Genomic DNA, 20,153 nt, shown 5'->3' with positions numbered 1-20,153 from the left:
GGAATGCCTTCCCACCTCACTCCACCAGTGACTGCCAGAAGGGCATCTTTGTCCCCTTAAACCCACCTTAGCAGGAGAGGAAGAAGCCTATGTCTTTCAGGACTGGACAGTAGTAAAGAAAAGAAGACAATAGCATTTCCTTGGAAGCAGTTAAGACTGGGAATCTCTGCTTCTTTCTGTGAGAATTTGGAGGCTTCAGATGTACAATAACAATTCTACTATGTACCTTGCCATGTTGTAAGGATTAAATCAAAGAATGTACCATTTCACACAAAAGATGCTTCATATAGGGTAGGTAAGTAACATTTCACAGAGTTCAAAAGAAAGGAGAAATACTCGGAAGTGATAGTTCTATTTTCCTCATCATGTAACTGGCAGTAAGCACATTCTAACCAGAATTACTAGGAATATTAGATACTTTATACCCCCAATGCAGAAAAAAACATGCCACTTACATAAAACACATCAGTCAGGAAATAAACCACAAGATTAACAATAAGAACTGGTGATTGATTATATTACAAATATACCTCCAATTTTATAGATTGAGAATTTGTGAGTTTGCTTATTCGGGAAGTAAAACCTGGAGACAAAGGTCTAAAGCATAAAGCACACACCCCTTTGGTGAATTAAATCTTCCTTTTAAGAATTAAGCACCTTACCTAATCACAACAGAGTCCCTGGTATAGCCACCATCATATTCTGTAGTTTCTTCTAGTGCTTGGAAATCTAGATTCTGCAAATTCAAGAAAACATGTCTTAACATCTACACCACACCATTACAAGCAATTAATCAATAGAAGATATTTTTGCAAACTCTTGCTTTCTTACCCGGCTTCCACATATAAGCAATTCAATTTCCTCTGGTCTGAATAAGTACTTTAAAGGAGATTCATTGGTCACCATATGAAAACCTCTCCGAAAAGCCTTGAACTGTTTTTCTACTGATTTATTGAGAATGTAGTCAGAATAGAGATTGACAAATTCCTGCAGAAAATATTAACCACAAGAGCATCTTATAATATGCAGTACAACAAAACACAACGAGCTACAGGGCTGCATAACTTTTTTGTTTTTATTTTCCCAAAGAAAAAACATTCAAGAATATTTTTTAAAATTCAAACTTTACACACACAAAGAAAAATACCTTTAACAATTTCACAGCTCTCTATTATAGTCAATACTGAACTGTAAAAAGGCCATGCACAAATAAGTTGATACAATTTTAAAGTTCTCTCAATTAGGTATGCAAACAAAGAGACATTTAAACCATTTATACATCAATTTATAAAAATTAACATTTTTAATAAAGTGCAATGTACTGGATATGTATAAGCAAACAAGGAAGTCTCATGTTTTCTATTCTAGAATATTTGGGGAGCTGCCTACTGTATCCAGTTCAACAAAAATATTGGTGTTTTAATTGATGCACAAGCTACTATACCAAATCATAAATGGAAAATATACTTTTGTATCCTTAGTGAATATAATATTTTATCAAAAATTATATTAACATAAACACACACTTACTAAAGGTTTTATATATATCATAATTTCCCTGTTATATTCTGGGTTATTCCCCTCTGTTTCCAGATGCATACTTTTCTAGTCAACAGAAAACACAAAACTGATTTCTTTAAAGTATTCTTTAATACTTTTCAGATGTATACTTAAGGCACATATATGTGTGAGTACATTAAATGCAATTATCATCTGTTTGGTTATAAGGACCTTAATTACAAGGTCCCTGTTTCCCTCCCCTCTACAGCTTAATATGAGAAACACCCCACTTCATGCTTTATACCACAGCCACACTGAGCCATTCACCACCTCCTACGCATGCCTTCTTTCTCTAAAAGGGGCTTATTGCCCAACCATGTGCTCTCATACAGCTTACAGCCAAAATTTAGGAAACTGTGGTTATTTCCTTTATAATAACTTGGTTACTTGATTTCTTGGGTCTCTGTACGGATATTAGATACTCCTTTAAAAACTACAAGCATATATGATTTAAAATTCTGTTAATAAAGAGAAAAAACAAGGATGACATAAAAACATTTATTACCTTCCTGTTTTCATTTGTAATTGGAATTTTATCACCATTTTCCTTTAGATCATACATCATTGGATTACCAAAAAGATCCGTCTGAGATATCTGGAAAGTGATCATCATATCATCTTCCACATTCCCTTCATACTCCAGTAAGTCTTTTAAACTCTGATATAGAACCTAACAATCAGAAATGGAAAATTAAGGCTACCACAGAACTACAAAATACAACAGTTTGTATCACTCTTCTTGGGAAAAGATTAAAAAAAAAAAGCCTTTAACAATAAAAATTAAAGCGTAGATAGTATTCCTGCCCCAATAGTTTATATGTAGAAACTAAAGAAAGACTGTCAGTCATTGGTGATGTCCCATTCTCTGCTGAGAAACCCCACACCAGCTACTTAGCAATGGATCTCACACTGTGCTCTTATGAGAACCTTAGAGGGTGTGTCTCAAGGTTAAAGAGCGGCTGTAGCCACCAGCCCCTTACTCAGCGCAGCTCTGATTTAACTGGGCAATTTCATGGTTTCTTTAAAAACAAACAAACGAACAAAAAATTAAAAACACTTTCCTACAGAATCAATCTTTACAAAGCCAGCTTGCTGACAGCACTATGTAAAAAAGTTCCCCTTCGAGTTTTTAAGTGTTTATCGTACTTCAGACAGATTAAAGCAACTTTTTCTTACTAGGTATAGATATTAACAAAGGTTCCAATCCAAATGAAAGCTTTAAAATTTTTATATAAATGAAACTCTGTATTTGCTTTTAAATAAAATCTATAAGACAGGAGAAAAAGTGACCAAAGACTTACAGGGTGAGAGTCTCCCAGGTCAAGAAAAGTTCCTTTTTTCCCCATTAGCTTCCTGTAGACAACCATGGGAAAATGTACATCCAGTATACAGTTATTGTAAATAGCCAGACCCAGTACTATGCCAATCAGAGTGAACTGACCCTCAGTTTCAAAAGAGGATGGATTAAACCAAAACAATTTTGTAGATTCATCATATGTGAACATACCTATAAGAAATGATTTTTAAAAATACATTACTTCCACATTTTATTACAGACTGATGAACAAATATTTACACATATAAAATATAAAAATATACAATAATTATACATGCAAGCTTATGTGCACTACGTATAGAAACATTTTTTCTCTTACATCAGCACTTGAGAAAACAAAGTTCAAATACATATGAATGTTATAAATTGTGGCAAATGGTAACATATATTTTTAAGAAGCCAAAGAAATAAAGTAATAAGGCATTTTGGTGGCATTTTCTAAGAAGTTAGGGAAAATGTTCATTAAATTCAAGTTCTCTAATCTTCTACTAACACAAATGAAAAGTTAATCTGCATTCACACTTTATCCACTCAATCGTTGAAAAATAAATGCAAAAGGAAAAAAGGCTAATCATACTTTGAAAATGTTTCACTTATAAAAACATATTCAATCCATACATACTGTTTTAAAAAACAATTTTGAATTTCATTAAGGAAAAGTCTGTGTTTTCCCCAAATTGCACAACGGTTCCATGAAGTTTTTCAAGCACCTTTCTAACAAGGATGCCAAGTACTTAAACTCAGGTAAACTTGATAAACTTAGATTATGCCCCAAAACCAAACCCATTTAATACACACATTAACTGTGAGCCAATAAGTAAAACAAAAGTAATTTGTACTTGTAGTCTTCTTTCAGTTTCACATGGTCTTCACTATTTTAAACGCAAGTTTGGAAACCTTTTTGATATCACTCATTTAAAAATAGGAATCTGAATAGCCATTACCAAGGTAGATTTATCTCCTTCCCTTTAAAGAAATATCTAAGATAAAAGTTAAATGATATTTTAATTGAATTAAAAATTTCATTTTACTAAAATGTTTTTCACTTGCTACTGTGAAACTGAATGAAAATATTTTAAGAATTAGGTCTGGGAAAGGGGGAAGTTCCAATAGAACAAACTTTAGAAATCAATAGAGCACATAAATCAATTTATAAGTTTTTTGAAAGTTTTGAAAATGTTTCTTCATTTTCACATGCAGTTTAAGTTAAATATAAAGGGAAATTTAAAAGGTCCCCTTGACCATAAGAACATGAATTAAACTAAGACATTTTTCTAATGCAATTTAATGTTCATGAAATAACATTTTATAAATTATCCAATTCATACTTGAATTTCACAGTTTACATCCAACTTTTTTTACAGGCCTAAATTACAACATCTACTGAAGTGCTTAAAAACTTCATTTAATTATAAATATAGTATTAACAGGGTCAGAACAGTTAAAAATAATTACAATTAATAACTTTGATGAAATATCACAAATGCAGTCCTTGGTCTCAAGGGCAATAAATTACAAATTAATCAGAATGTAAATTACACAGGTCACTACTCTCATCTTTCTGTGTGAAAGATAATAATATTAAAGTTCAAGGAGATACCATTTGGGGCACATTTATTTTCAGGTCCCTGGAAGAAAAGCTCCATAAAGCGTGGCTCTTCTAAAATATTCCTTTTTGATATTTCTATTGTCATCATCTTAATTGTTTTACTATCAAGTGGATCTGTTTAATGTATGGTTTTTCTTAAAAGTATTTCTGCATATAATGTAAATATACTTTATAGCTAATGTTTAACTTTTTTAGATACATCAGAACCTACAGCTAAAGTTTACCAAATTTATGAAGCTCATAAATTTTCTATCTCAAAAAGGGCATGGTTCTATGTGTCTAGGTTTACTTTGAATGAACTACATACAAAATGGCATAGCTTTCTGATTAACAAACATTAGCTAAGATACAAAGTCTTAAATATTATATTTATGTCATGAACTCAAAATGTCTATTTTCATTTGCAAGTAGACTAAGAACAATTACAGAAAAGTCAATTCACTGTACATACTGAGAATCAATAGACTTTAACGGTTTAATTCTCAAAGCTTAAGGGAAATGATCTGTAGTACTCTCTGCCACATTCTTCACAATTATGATGGTAGCTTTTGAGAAATTCTTTTCCTATAACTGTCATGCATTCAATTTTAAAAGGAAACCCAGTAATCAAGTAGTTATACTGTAGAAATTGAATCAGATCAGAATTATACAATAGTATACTACCTAAGAAGCTGTTGTCTTTTTCCTGTTCTACTTTGCCAAGTTTGTCTATTACTTTGTCTATCAGTGAAACCCAAATTCTTCACTTTTAGACTGATACATTAATAGATCAGTTTTTCCCAAACTGTGTTCAATGAAAAAACTCTTCTGGGAAGCAAATACTATTAGCTACAGGATGGAAGAAGGGTTCTGGAGTTCAAAAAGTTTGGGAAAACATTACAATATTAAGCCCAAGAAATCCTGTAGCAAATAAACCAAATTAGTTTGATATCAGCCAGTGTTTCCAAACTTTGAGCATAATACACTTGTGAGACATTCTCAACAGTCTTCAGACCATTATTCTATGAAACTCTTGTCTCAGAAATGCTATGGGTCGGACTTCCCCTGTGGTCCAGTGGTTAAGAATCCACCTTCCAGGGGCTTCCCTGGCGGCACAGTGGTTAAAAATTCACCTGTCAATGCAGGGGACATGGGTTCACTCCCTGGTCCGGGAAGATCCCACATGCCGCGGAGCAACTAAGCCCATGTGCCACAACTACTGAGTCTGTGCTCTATAGCCCGCGAGTCACAACTACTGAGCCCGCGTGCCACAACTTCTGAGCCTGCATGCTGCAACTACTGAAGCCCACGCACCTAGAGCCCATGCTCCTCAACAAGAGAAGCCACTGTAATGAGAAGCCTGCGCACCGCAACAAAGAGTAGCCCCCATTCGCCCCAACTAGAAGAAAGCCCATGCAAAGCAACAAAGACCCAATGTGGCCAAAAAATAAAATATAAAATATCTAAGTTATCTAAATAAGAACTTGAATAAATGAGTGATGCAGGACCAATCCCCGAAGTCCACAAATTCAGTCATTATCTGTGACTCTAGGTAATCCATACCAAAATCTCCTTCTGTTGCTCTTCATAACTGAAAATATTTATAAACGTAGGTAAATAAATTCTTAATTCAAAAAGATATGACACCATGATCACATCACTAAAATATTTACCAATATCTGGATTGAAGATTTCCTCCACAACCAGCTGAAAAAATTCTTTGGAAACACCTCCCTCATCAACTCCTTGTTCTCCTTCAAATTCCACATACAACTGTTTCTTCAAGTCTGCAGGATTTTCCATAGCGATCATCTCTAGCTAGTGAGTGAAAAGATAAAGTGAAAAGGTGAATGCCAGTATTAGGATGAAAGAAAATAAAAATAAGGTGTAGGGGTAGGGAGCAAATAAAAGATAATGTTTTTGATATATTTTAAATGGAAACAGGAAGCAAACTGGTAAAAAGCCAGTGAAGGCAAAGATTCAGTCTCATAGATAATGGAAAAATAGGACAGAAGAAAAACCTGCATAGAATTCTAAAAGGGTTACTTTCTAACTACTGATCTGTTATGAAATTAACATACAGTAGAAAATTAGAATTAGGTTTTCTGTTAATTATGTATATAACAAACCTGGGCAGTAAGATTAGGACATGGAAAAAAGTCAAGATAACAAAAATGCCTTAAGTAACTACTCAAATTATTTCAGGAGAAACAACGGCGTACAGAAGTTTGACTTCAAAACTGTTCACTTGTAGTTCTTTATGTTTACTAGAATAGAAACTCAAGAATTAAGCCTTAATATCTATTAAACCATAAATAAAACAATTTCAATTAAGAAAAATACATTTAGGGAAGCAGTTTATGGTCTCCTAATAGCACCTTAGGTACAAATTACCATTTTAATGGATTAGAACATATTTTATATCCACTTTTTTTGAAAGCAGATGAGACATATACTTGCCTATATCCTTACTCTTAACTTCTTACTAACAGTTATCAAACCCCAGTTTCAACATTTCTTCAACTATAAATCTTTACCAAATACTTTTTGTATCTATAGAATAATATAATGATTGCTCTCAGTTATTGAGATTAATCATAAAATCAACACTGTATTCTAATGTGAAATATTTATACTATAATTTGTTGTCTTATGTGTCTGAAATTTACTAACAGCATGCCTGACTGATCATCCACCTTATTTGCTAAAGTGACTTTAAATCTGCCAAAACAGAACATATTTAGGGGTGTTCAGGTTTTTGCAACTATTCCAATTAGAATCTTTAAAATGGTTTTGAGCAATGCAAACATCATCAGAGTAAGTGTACTATAGTCAGTCCTAAAGTAATTAAGTAACAGCACTATTTTGTACATTCTAGTGTGTCTATAAAAAATAAAATAAAATCTCACAAATTCATGATTCAGGTCAGTTGCCCTAGATCAATGTTTTTCAAGCTGCCAACTGCAATTCATTAGTGGGTAGTCCAATCCATTTAATGCAAACCAAATAAGGGAAAAAATCAGAATGCATTCCACATAGTACTGGCACCTACTGTTCTGTGAAACTTTTGCTTCAATTATATGTACAGGCAGATATGCACATGAGTACTGGAATGCTATGTAAAATATCTCTTACTAGGGGCTGCAATCAAAAATATTTGAACAAAGTGAAAATGATCTCCTGGATATCTTCGACTTTTGGATTCTATGATTCTGTGAATTTAGAATCTTTAGCTTTAAGAAATGTCTATCCCGTACAACAGTGGTATCTACCATTTGTAAAATCATTTTTATGCCAAGTTGTATTAAGATAATTTATCTTTGAGACAGTGTCATTGTGGAAAGACTGAGTCAAATACTCTGTATTAGTCCCAATTGTCACTTAACATAATTTTTAACCTTTAAATTTTAGCAAGAAACTCAGTTGAGCCTGTTTCCTCATCTGCAAAGGGGGAAAAAAAATTAGGATGGTATTCTTCACACTGCAAAGTTGTGAAGGCTTAATAAGAATGTATGAGAAAGAGTTCTAGAGTGGGTGATATTAAGATAACACATCATATTGTTACCTTTTAAAACACCTCTGCTCTTTGAACAAAAAATTCTCAATTTGATTTTATAGCCTAGTCTCAAATTTTGAAAATAACTTAGGGGAAAAAAAATAGTTCCAGTTGGAAACCTGTTTCAAGTCACTGGCTATAAAGAATTCCAAGGACTAAGTCAGAATTATCATCTTAGCTCAAATGTGGTTTACCCATCAGGCCAATATCCCGTATTGCCATGAAACTCATTGCTAATTTTCTTCTCCCAGTTTCCACCTGCCTAGGTGTTATAGAAATGTACATCAATGTTTATATACACCCTTACAACACAAAGACAAACCTGCTTCTATCAGGTACAGCTATTCCAAGGTGGAAAAAAATAATTATCTGTTATTTAATTATGTGTCCTGTATCTCTTCCTCACTAACATTTGTAACTGAGAGCTGACTCTGTGTCAATGTGACTGATACTTTTTAAAGGATTTGGTGTAGTTTCTAAAGGATTCAGAGGCCCCGTGTTCTAGTCTTAGCTCCACACAAGACACTTCGTATCACAAGTGAAGCAAATTTATCTTCAGTCTTAATAAAATATTACATGTCTGTCCATTCCCACCAATCTTCACTCCATTCCACACCTTGAATGCCAAAAGAATTTAATGCAATATGTTCTATTATTATGATAATTATAAACAAGTCACTTTATCTCTTAGTTTCATCTGTAAAATGAGCATAAAAATATATCAGGAAGTTAATGTATGTGAAGCACAGATGAACTCCCTGCACAACAATTCTTTATAAATACTAGCTCTTGGGCTTCCCTGGTGGCGCGGTGATTCAGAGTCCGCCTGCCGATGCAGGGGACTCGGTTTCGTGCCCTGGTCCGGGAAGATCCCACATGCCGCAGAGTGGCTGGGCCTGTGAGCCATGGCCGTTGAGCCTGCGCGTCCAGAGCCTGTGCTCCGCAACGGGAAAGGCCACAACAATGAGAAGCCCACATACCGCAAAAAAAAAAAAAAAAAGACTAGCTCTTATTATTACGTTTGTTTTATTGGCTCTCAAATTTTTTTCAGGCTTGGCTGAAAATTTAACAACTCAGCTATAACAGAACAAAAATATTCCGGTATTAACAACAAAACAATATATAGGACTTAATATGCCAGGACACTTTACACGTATCAAATTTAATTTTCATAAGAATCTTATCAGGTCAGTAATATTATTAACCCTATTTTACAGATGCATACCCTGAAGTAATGAGATTCATAAACTTGCTCAAGTCAGTCAGTAAATGGTAGAACAGAAATTCTAGTCCGGGCACCACCCTGGAATGAGATTTTTAGATTACCTGGGTATATTTAGTTTTTTCATTTCTCTGTAAAGAGATGAGGAAAAGTTGTTTATCTTAAATATAAAGTTTAGATGTCTGGGTAACAGCCAAATCATATAATCACATTTGCCTGTGAGACCAGGAACCCTGAGTTCTACTTCCAATTCTGTTATTAATTTCTGTAGGTCAGAATCTGAGTTTCATTTTCCTCACATGTAACAACTAAGAAGTTTGACAAGTTTCATTGTTTTAAATTATTTTACGATGAATCTATGTAGGTCTACTTCACTCTCTTGTTCTACTTAAAGGACATAAATCAGGTATGAAGTTCTTCAATTCAATTAGAATAAATCTTAAGAAACTATAATGGCCATTGCATTAAGCACAATATAGTGAATGTAGATGATACAATTAAACATACCTAAAGGAGCACAGAATAATCTTACTCCTAAAGCACTGTAGGTCAATTGACAAGTAAAAGAATCAAGTTTTCTTTCAATAATAACTAAGGGTGTCTATCAAGGAAAATGCTGGGGACTGGGTTAGACAGTATTGGTATAGCAGAGCCCAGAATAAAATGAGTAAGTGATTTTTAGAAGAGATTGAGCATAACCTCTTGACAGTAGGGCTTGCATTTGTACCTATCACCTTTAATATGTTCTAGTTCTTATTTTTGGACTTTCCTATCCAATTCTACATCACAGCCATTTCTTTTGGTCTTTAGATCTCTACTCAAAATTCTAGGACTCCCTGACTAATCTGAACCAAGTCTCATATCACCCCTTACCCCTATGCCTACAATCCTCATCACTCTCTTAAAGCCTGCCAGTTCCTAAACATGTAATTGTATATAAAAATGGCCTCAATAAATATGTATATATAAACTGTACAAACAGCCATCTTCCAAATACTGGTTTCCAGCCTGGCTTTATCAGAATACCTGGGGTTACTAACAGAAATATATATTCCTAGGCTATACACAAGAGCTCCTAATCTGAATCTCTAGAGGGTAGAACTTTGGATTTTTTTTTTTTTTTAAACAAATCTCTCATTCAGATACGAAGGCAGTTTGGGACACCTCACAGACAGCAATACTGTCTTCCAAAATACTCATACCCTCAACTCAATTTCCTAAGATAAAAGGTAAATTAAAAAAATTTTTTTACATCTTCTTACCTTGAAGATGTTTCGTCTAAGAAAAAAATGACAAATTATCTACAAGATAATTTAAAAGAACACACAAATAGATAAAAGTTATTAACAAAATACTGTAAAAACCTCATCACATTAGGATCGTTCTCATTCAATGAAAGCTGAGTTCTGAGCCCGTTTATCACTGTACTATTTCCTACGGGAACAACAAAAAGTAGTGAAAGTAAGACCTAGGGAGAAATATTCCAGTAATTTAAGGGTGTAGGGGTAGTTTTTAAATGATTCTGATATCTATTTGTGGAAAGACAACTTATATATTTATTACATTTCATTGATTTTTAAAATTTGCTTTTGTTTTCATATTTTAACATCTCTGAAATCAGGATATAACATAAAATTGACAGCGTCTCAAAACTAAATTGGCAGCATTTGTTCTTTTTAGCTGTATTAAAATAATAGTGTGTCCTACAACCAGTGAAGATATCTTAGGTTTGATAAAATATTGTAAACACTAATACTCTTATTGTCATCAAAAACAGCTCCTCTAAAAACTCCAGTTAGGAAACAATTTGCTACTCTGGTTTGAATTATATGGTACATGAAAGCAAGGAATATATTTTTCTTTAAATAAAAAAAAATCTATAATTATTAAGTTACTACCGCTCCCTCCAAGCTAGTCAGTCAGTCTTACAATTAATAACTGAAAAATAAGACCCAATAGAAATACTCAAGAGTGCCATATTTTCCAGGAAATAGTCACTATTTTCCAGGCCTCATTTATAAACTAACGAGTAGATGAGCTCCAAGGCTCCCTTTGGCTCTTAAAGTCTAAGGCCCTATAACCTTGATTATTTAATTATTAATATTGAGCACACCACAAAGTTTCTCATTTCCTCTTCTCTTCCTGACCCTACAGTGTAGTTCAAAATTAGCAGGTCATAAGAAAGTGGTCAATACGTTTATTTTGTTTGTCAAACTGTTATATAAAAAGATGAGGCTTAAAAAAGGCAAAGTAGGGCTTCCCTGGTGGCGCAGTGGTTGAGAGTCCGCCTGCCGATGCAGGGGACACGGGTTCGTGCCCCGGTCTGGGAAGATCCCACATGCCGCGGAGTGGCTGGGCCCGTGAGCCGTGGCCGCTGAGCCTGCGCGTCCGGAGCCTGTGCTCCGCAACGGGAGAGGCCACAACAGTGAGAGGACCGTGTACGGCAAAAAAAAAAAAAAAAAAAAAAAAAAAAGGCAAAGTAGATCCTACTGGGGAATAAGATGTTGAAAATCCATCAGTACTTCTGAGAGCGTACCTGAGAGGATCACAAACTACTTTTTGTTACTAAAACACTATAACTTTATCACGATCATCACCTGCTATGAATGTTTCCCAAAAAATTGGCAGATTATCAATTTGACTTCCAAGACCTATTTTGATGCTTTTTATTTTTAACCTTTCACACTGTGTTATTAAAGAAGGGAAGAAGGGGAGGGAGGGAGGGAGTGGGGAGGAAGGGATGAGAAGGGAGGAGAAAGTTAGCAGTAAAATCTGCTTAATGTGTACCCCTAAGAAGCTCCTCAGTGGTCATGATTCACCTTTACATCTCTATTGCTTAGCAAAGTACCTCACACAAAGGGTTTCTGAAGTGGTAATATTCAAGTACAGATATCATCTAGTGAATCCTAATTTATAACAGGTCAATTGATAATATTTAGCTTTGACATAATTAAGCTGAACTCACTAAAAAAACAATTTGTTAGCATAATTTAAAAGCTCACAGTTAACTTTACCCTAACACTTGCTCAAAGGACATCCTTATAAACTAAAATGGTTGTTTCCTCAAAATTCTAAAGCATAATTTTTAAAACAGAATAAAGTAAGTATACAATAAGCACCTAAAGTTTTGTAGGTTCTTAGTCTTGCTTTACTGAGGGGGGAAATGGGATGGTGTGGGGCAAGACAGTAAGGCTCAGTAGATTTCTGAGAAGGCAGCTAAGAAAGGTAGACATTTTTTAAAAATTCTGGATTGAATGTCACAGAGAGTAATTTCATTGCTTTTAAAGGCCAGGTACAGGTTTTGGAACAGATGAAGAGATCCTAACCCAAGAAAACAAAGATGAAATGTGTAGTTTGGGGATTTGTAGTTCTGCTCTAACAATGGAAATTCATAGATAGACCTCAACATGCTTTCCATAAAATATCATCACACCCTTATACAATACCCTATCATTCTGCTAAACTATGGAAAATAAGTTGCTGGCTGTGTGATGATCAGTTATTAAGTATATGAAGTCAGTAGTTATTCATGTAGCTCAAAACTACTAAAGTAAAATTAAAAGGGCACCAGAAAGCAAGCAAGCAATGATAATTACTCCAAGCAACTACTGCCCCTTTCTGTCTCTGGTGAAAAACTGCCTGAGTTGCTTAAATAATGAAGAATCTTTTTTCAACATTAGAGACCTATTTGGTATTAAAAAAAAAAAAAAAAAAAAACGGTAACAAAGAAGAGCAGCACAGAACCTCTGCAACTTTTAAATTTCTAAGATGTCAAACAACTTTTTCCACTGGTTTAGTTTTATAAATTCTCAGATTTAGATAAATCCATTCTAAAACTAAAATATATTCTGAAATAAATTTCATTACTTTCTAGTTATCTGTGTCATGGGTTATTTTCCTTTATTAGTATAGAAGACTGACTATATCTTAATTTTAGTTGCCATTAAATTTTACTTGAAGTTGATGAAAAAGAACTAGCAATGCCAGGTACATCTAATATAAATACAATAAAATCCTGTGATAAAGAACCCTATAACAAATGTAAATGTTCATACAATGTGATTGGCAATTGGTTTCTGTCTTCTGGAAAGGCTTACATTCTTAAATGGGGGCACTAAAATTCTTATTTTCTGTGGAGGGAAGGAGTGAACAAAAAGCAACCCATCTGGAGAAACAGCGAACTAGAAGGTGGGTACCTGTGTTCTCAGTATTCTCCCAGTTCAATCTCCCCGGATTGGGTTGATAATACAGACACCACTAATTACAAGATTCCTGGAATAGTTGCTGTTTTCCCAGAAGTTCCAACCAACTCCAAGGCCCGGTGTAGTCCATATGTATATTTAAGTAGGAAGAAACTACTACAGTCAGGCAGTGCCAAACAGGGACCTTCTGAGTGACCCCGCAGGAACTCCTACCAGCAGCATGCACCACCTGCCCGGGTCACTTCATTAACCTCACAATAATGCAATACTCAACCTCACATGATGGCATTTTTAGACACCACTTATTATTTCATGGTGTGGTTTTATTCTACCATTTCTCCTCATTAAGACTTGACATTCATACTTATTATTGGGTATCTCCACAACCCCCTTGTTTCTGTGCTCTGCAACATCCACTTCTCTTCTGAATGACAAAACTTTGGGGGTTAGTTGTCAAGATTTAGAAAATTTATTATTTTTCAAAGAGAGAGTGATCATGACACAAGACAACCAATATTTTGTGGAACATTTATGAACTTGGACAGGAGCAACAAAAATATAGTACTTACATTTACAATAAAAAAGTCCATGTGTTCCTATACTATGTAATCATATACATAACATTTTCCCCCCGAAGAGTCACTTATAAAATGAATTCACTGAACTGTATCAGAGTCTCCCCATCATTAGGTATTCAATCTAGTACTAATTTTTAAACAGTAGCCCAACTTACCCGGACGAGTGCATCATCTATGATATGGTCACGTCTGACTTTGAGTCTCAAATATGGATTCAACTGCTGTCCTTGAACTAAGCTGTAGAGAACAGTGATTCTTCGTTCACTGTACATGCGAATTCTATTGTCATAATACAATCCCAAATTCTTTGTGACAGCATTCAATATAAAGGGGCATGTCATAAAAGAGAATTTGTTCTCTGTTTCTACTTTGAAAAAAGTATAATCTTTATCCATTTCTAGAACATCATTCAGTGGTTCATTAATAAACTCTTCAAAAGGGATAAGTGGTTTTCGACAATCCAGAGTTTTAACAGCAAGTTCAGTTTCTAGTGGGTCCACTCGAGGACCTTTCTTGTTCCTTCTTTCTTCTCCCAATAGCTCCTGAAGTGTCAATTCACTGGATTCAGGAATGGGCTCTTCATCATCTTCTTCATTATGATTTGTGTCCACTTCCCCTCCCACTACATTTGCATAGTAAACCATTTTCAAGCACTTGGAAGCAGCAACAATAGCATCATCATCATTCACTAGATTTCGACTGTTAAAGTCAGTGCTTATGACTTTGTATGTAATAAGTTGTTGAAACGTTTCCATCATTCTCCGAATCTGGTCTGCGCTGTATTTAGACCACAGTCTGACCAGTTTTCCTTGGGCTGCAAGGGGTAGCTTACTCATTGCTTTGCAAAACAGTGGCAAAGCCATTTCCAGATATTCAGGACTGTGGAGATTTCTATTCTCCATGACAATAATGAATAAATTCAGATAATTAGGATCTCGGGAGTATACATTGTGATATGTCAAGTCACATTCCACATTAGGTGACAAATACACAAGTGCATTGAGAAAGGCAGTTTCTATTTTTTCATTAGAGAGCAATCTGGTGTAGACCCTTCTAATGGCCTCAATATCCACAGACACATCGTCAGGACCCAATTTTTGTAAGTTGTTATCTCCTTGTGAGCTATCACTTATCCTTGAGGAAGATGCTTCTGAATCTTCTTCCATAGCTGCAGCAGAACATGCAGCTTTTTCCTTTTCATCTTCATCTTTGTCTTCATCCTTTCCTTGAAGAGATTTCAGTTCTTCCTTGGTGTGTTGTTTGACTTTCCGAAAGCTTTGTACCAATGCCTCAGCACTAGAAAAAACTCTTCCAATAACACGAATTAAAGGGGAATAATCCTCCCTCTCTCTACATAATTCTAGAATTTCATATACCGTCTCTTCTGTTAGGTAAGACACATCTAGAAAATTAGGAAAAAAGAGAACATTTATTTTCATAATATATATGTATGTTTGCTTTCTTTTAATAAGTTCTAGTGAAAAATAAAATTGCCAAACATTTTGCAATAAATACCATTTATGATTTACAACTCTTTTAAAAAGTATCTTAATACTTAGGTTCAACCAACAAAATATGCTTACCTATTTTTTTCAATGTACTACTAATATTAACAACTTTACTCATTCTTTTATATTCTATATGTATTCTTATATATAGCTTTTAATGAGCTCAAGCTCATTTTCACAATGATCGTATATATTAACGTGCAGTTTTAACTGTAAATATGAACCAAGATATCATGTGCCGACTCATCACAATATACCTCTTACAACTTCGCTTTACTTTACAGCAGAAACACCACTATTTTTCTGAGAGGTTTCTTCCTTATTTCACTACTCTGTTTCAAAAGACTAGGAAGGCAAGGTTTTAATAAAGATTTCTTCAGAGTCCTCTTTTGGAAACAGCCCTTGTCCTAAAACCAGACTAGTTCCTTTCTGAGTCTTCCTTTCCGAGTCTTAGTTTTTTTTCAGGGTGGCCATTCTGTGGGTGACTGAGAAGGATTAATATATCATTTCCCATAAGCTCTGAAGTTGACAGACACTGCCATCTGCAGCCAGGTTGGAATAAATCTTACATAGTGACAGGAAATAGTTACAAAGCAGTGAAAACAATAGGGTGGGAAGAAGGCAACTTATGAGCAGACAAGTGAAACAGACTACTACGTAGTCACCAAAATCTGTTTCCTCTCCTTCCTGGGCACACAGTTGGACACATTCTCCAGCTTTCCCAGCTTTTTGAGATAAGTGCTACTTTCAGGCTAATGCTTTTCTCCTTCTGGCTAATGGGATGATGCTTCCAGGATGGTTCTGAAAATCGTGTGTTAAAGATAGTGCCATTACAGCTGCAACTCTGAATGACTGCATGAACCAGAACTCTCTGCCAATCTAAAATATTATGGCTGTTAGATGAGCTAGAAACAAATTTCCACTGTTTGTAATAAGCTAGTATTCTTTCTGGGGTCTACTTAATATTGTATCCTAGCTGATCCTTACAAGTTGAGAAACCTTTCATTTTCCCCATCTTGCCTTCAGAGTCTTTAAAATACAAGTAATGACCATCTCCCCCCTAAACTGATATATTACCACTGTTTTTACAGCTTGTAGTATTCAAATCCATGGGAGTTTTATTATGATTTTCTACTATATCCATTCTTCCCCATAAAGAAATAACATCATAAAAGGCAAAAATGACAGCAGGCCCTGAAAGGCCAGACTGAATATCAACTTACTACACATTTTCAGAGTTACCGTAATGTTAACAAATTAAAATTCTAATGAAATCACAGAAGAAACAAAGAAGAAAATACTTCAAGGACTTTTTGAGATAAAAATCTCTGGAGCCACGGACAGTTGCAGGGGTGAAAGAGTTTGTTGCACTTTGCTGGAATTCATTTTACTTCCTTCTCATATCTGTCTTTAAATATAGTGGCTTAGGCCTCCACTGTCAGCTTTTGCCATTAGACTTTTTACATTTGCTATTATTCAATTTCAGACAAAACCAGATAAACCTACAGCTCCCATTCTCTTTAACAACAAAATTTAAATCTATACATATACTCCCTTGAGAGGAACAGAGTAAGTTTGGAGGTTACAGAATGCATGAGTGCTTAAGGTGAGTGCCACTGCATGAAATACATTAGAAAAAGAACGAAAAACTCCATGTGTTCCTTCTCTTACACTTTTCTTACTCGAGAAGAAAATACAAGCACACACACAAAAATGAATTTTAACATGCTGTTTTCTAAAACTGCAAGTTCTCATCTTACTCAAATGGTGATTTATTTTGTGCAGTTTAATATGAGCTTTCATAATGTTTGACTTTTTTCAAAGAAGTTACCGAGTACAATGACTGGAGTGAAAAACAATGTAAAACATTCAAACTCAAAGAGTAGTAAATCCCAATGGTTGGGAATATCATACAACAGGCAATGGGTTGATTCAACACCTCATATCATAAAACTCCCTGGCACTTTACCATGAGTTTCAACTAAAAAAAAAAAAAAGAAAAAAGAAGAAGAAGAAAAAAACTAACAATTTAAAAATGAAAATTAGCTTAGCTATAATGTACTCACCCTCATGATGTTACCAAAAAAACCAAACCCACCCTACATTCTCTCACTTATTTTCTGAGATAAGCCTATATAATTACAAAATTTCACCTACCAAAGCTGAGAAATATAACCCAATAACACTATTTTTTGTTATGACTTGCATGAATATTAGATTACTAGATATAAAATAAAATGTTTTAACAGTCAACAATTTATTGCATATAATAAACAGGAGCATAAACGATTGTATTTTAAATGAAAATACAGAAGTAAAAATATTTCAATCCTGCAGTCAAATAACTACATTAATAAAAGAAGTGAAAACAGCCTTTAAACAGAAGATAACCAAATTTCACTTTATAAATCAATTCTAATAGCAAAGAAAACAATGAATGCTCTGGGCAGAGATAATTCAAAAACCCTGAAAGGGGGTGACTGGGCGTGCGCGCACGTGTGTGTGTGATCCCCAATGACTATAAAACATGTCTGGCATTACTCAAAGTACTCAAATGTTTGACAGGTAAGACTAACCGATTACCAAAAGGATATGAAACCTCTAATGACCAACCACAAGATCTCATTCTCAACTAACAGAAAGTTGAGTAACGCTGGGTAATACCCCAAGACTTTTATGTCCTGATTAATAGCAGTTTAGTTTACATGGCTATATCAACTTAAATTTTCTACTGCAATTACTTCTAACTCCAAAGCAAGTGCTATCATTGTTCTGTATCTGAAATGTGATCCTCTGAAACTGCTCTCTTAACCTCCAGCTCTCTAATATATCTGGGCAGACACTTTAGGCTGGCTAACTCCAAATCTATTCACCACCTTTACCCCGACATGCCATTGTGATAGAAACTGAAAACTAAACACTACTATTCCAATCCTCACTTGCATTGGGGGACAGTATGTGGCACAGGTCTGCCAGTGACCTAAGTGGAAGCCTATTGGTGGACTTCTCAGGATTCGTTTTCCTGATAAATGAGACAAATATGACTAACTCATCTTTGAGTAGAAAAAAAAATCATTTATTCTTATTAGCAGATATACAAAATAAGCTAACTAATATAATTTTCAAATTACCCAAGCAAAGACTATACAGGTCTCTACAGATTATAAAACTGTCCTTCAAACTTAAAAAAAAATAGTGTTTACTAATATTTTGAGACCACTTTTCATACAGGCCAGTAAAAATTATCGAACTGTGGAAGAAACAAAAATGTAGCACCCCAAATAAAGAGCTTTTGTCATTTTGAATTAACTATTCAGATATGTTATTTTACAGGAAAGAGAACAAATGATATATTTTGTCTGTTAACTCTAAGAAGATGTACTGGTAAAACAATATTACTGACAAGTCTTAATCCCTTTAATCAAAAGAGTGACAGCCTTGTCATCAAATACTTATGCAGAGGATAATTTTAGAGTCATGTAGATAATCCTATCTTCATTGTGTCAAATGGATGGACCCTTATACTTGTAATGAACACATATAAAATTTCTTAATATGATTCCTACTTCTGTTTTTATATTTGCTTCATAGTAAAAGATAATACAAAATGCAAATGGTTAGTGAATGAGCAGCTTCCAAAAACTGAACCACAAAAATACAAAATTTTATCACACCACGAATCTAATCTTTGGTCCTTGCTACCAGACTGTCAACACCTTCTTTTATGGGCCATAACTCTTTAAGAACGAATCCTTAAGGTTTGTTCTATTCAGGATATTTAGGCATCTTCTGCTAAACTTCAGTAACCTCTTCCTGAAGTGTGTGAAACTGCTAACTGGGAGCTTATTTCGCACTATTTTAATTGCAAAAAATTATAATATGTTCTTATGAGACCAGGCCCAAAAAACAAAAGACACCTAATTTCTTAAAATGTAACCAAAACATAGTAACTATCTATTATAAATAACTATCCAGTTAGGACACAGGACACTGTTTCCTAATCATCAAATAATAAAGTTGTTAACAAAGAGTTGCCTTGCATGTAGTAAATATGGCTTATCTTACGGATAAGCAGCATTCTAGACCCACGCACCCTCTGTTGGCATGACATGCTCTTCAGAACATCCTCAAGTGATTCTGACATTCTACTAATTCTACATAAAATGTACTAATACTTTATTCACATGGTGTTTTGTTTAAAATGTTAAACTGAGTTTTTCAGACTTAAATGTAAATTAGTTAAAAATCACTGCATTTTGAAATATAAACATTCATTAACGTTTGGGTATCAATAAAAGGAGGTATTCTACTGAGAAAACAATAAATGAGACACTTTTGTATGACATACCTGTATATTTTATGATATATGTGTATTTGAAAAATACTCAATCTATAAAATTTTAAACTTAAATTCTTATGCAAAAAGAGAGTTTGGGGCAGACTATTCAACACCTGAAACTTTGTAACTAGAGCTAACATATATAATTAACACTCAAAATAAAAGTACTAGCGCAGTTAATATATTTATAATTCCTAGTAAAAATATACTATGGTAAATACAGATGTTGCAGGAAAAAAAGGGGGCGGGGGGGAAAGAGGGTAG

At 34.4% G+C, this 20,153-nt stretch overlaps 1 protein-coding gene across 1 annotated transcript in view; it reads right to left on the bottom strand.

Moving 5' to 3' along the window:
- UBE3A (ubiquitin protein ligase E3A) overlaps positions 1-20,153 on the bottom strand; it is a 64,363-nt gene that overhangs the window by 10,733 nt on the left and 33,477 nt on the right. The window contains exons 5-10 of the mRNA XM_007458431.1: positions 14,198-15,444; positions 6,158-6,302; positions 2,862-3,067; positions 2,066-2,230; positions 832-987; positions 663-736 (exon numbers count right to left, since the gene is read on the bottom strand). Coding sequence (XP_007458493.1) covers positions 663-736; positions 832-987; positions 2,066-2,230; positions 2,862-3,067; positions 6,158-6,302; positions 14,198-15,444 — 1,993 coding nt within the window. The remainder of the gene's footprint in view (positions 1-662; positions 737-831; positions 988-2,065; positions 2,231-2,861; positions 3,068-6,157; positions 6,303-14,197; positions 15,445-20,153) is intronic.

The sequence above is a fragment of the Lipotes vexillifer genome, unplaced genomic scaffold (genome assembly GCF_000442215.2).
Source record: "Lipotes vexillifer unplaced genomic scaffold, Lipotes_vexillifer_v1.1 scaffold391, whole genome shotgun sequence".
NCBI classification, from domain to species: Eukaryota; Metazoa; Chordata; class Mammalia; order Artiodactyla; family Lipotidae; genus Lipotes; species Lipotes vexillifer.
This window is presented reverse-complemented; position numbering and strand designations above follow the sequence as displayed.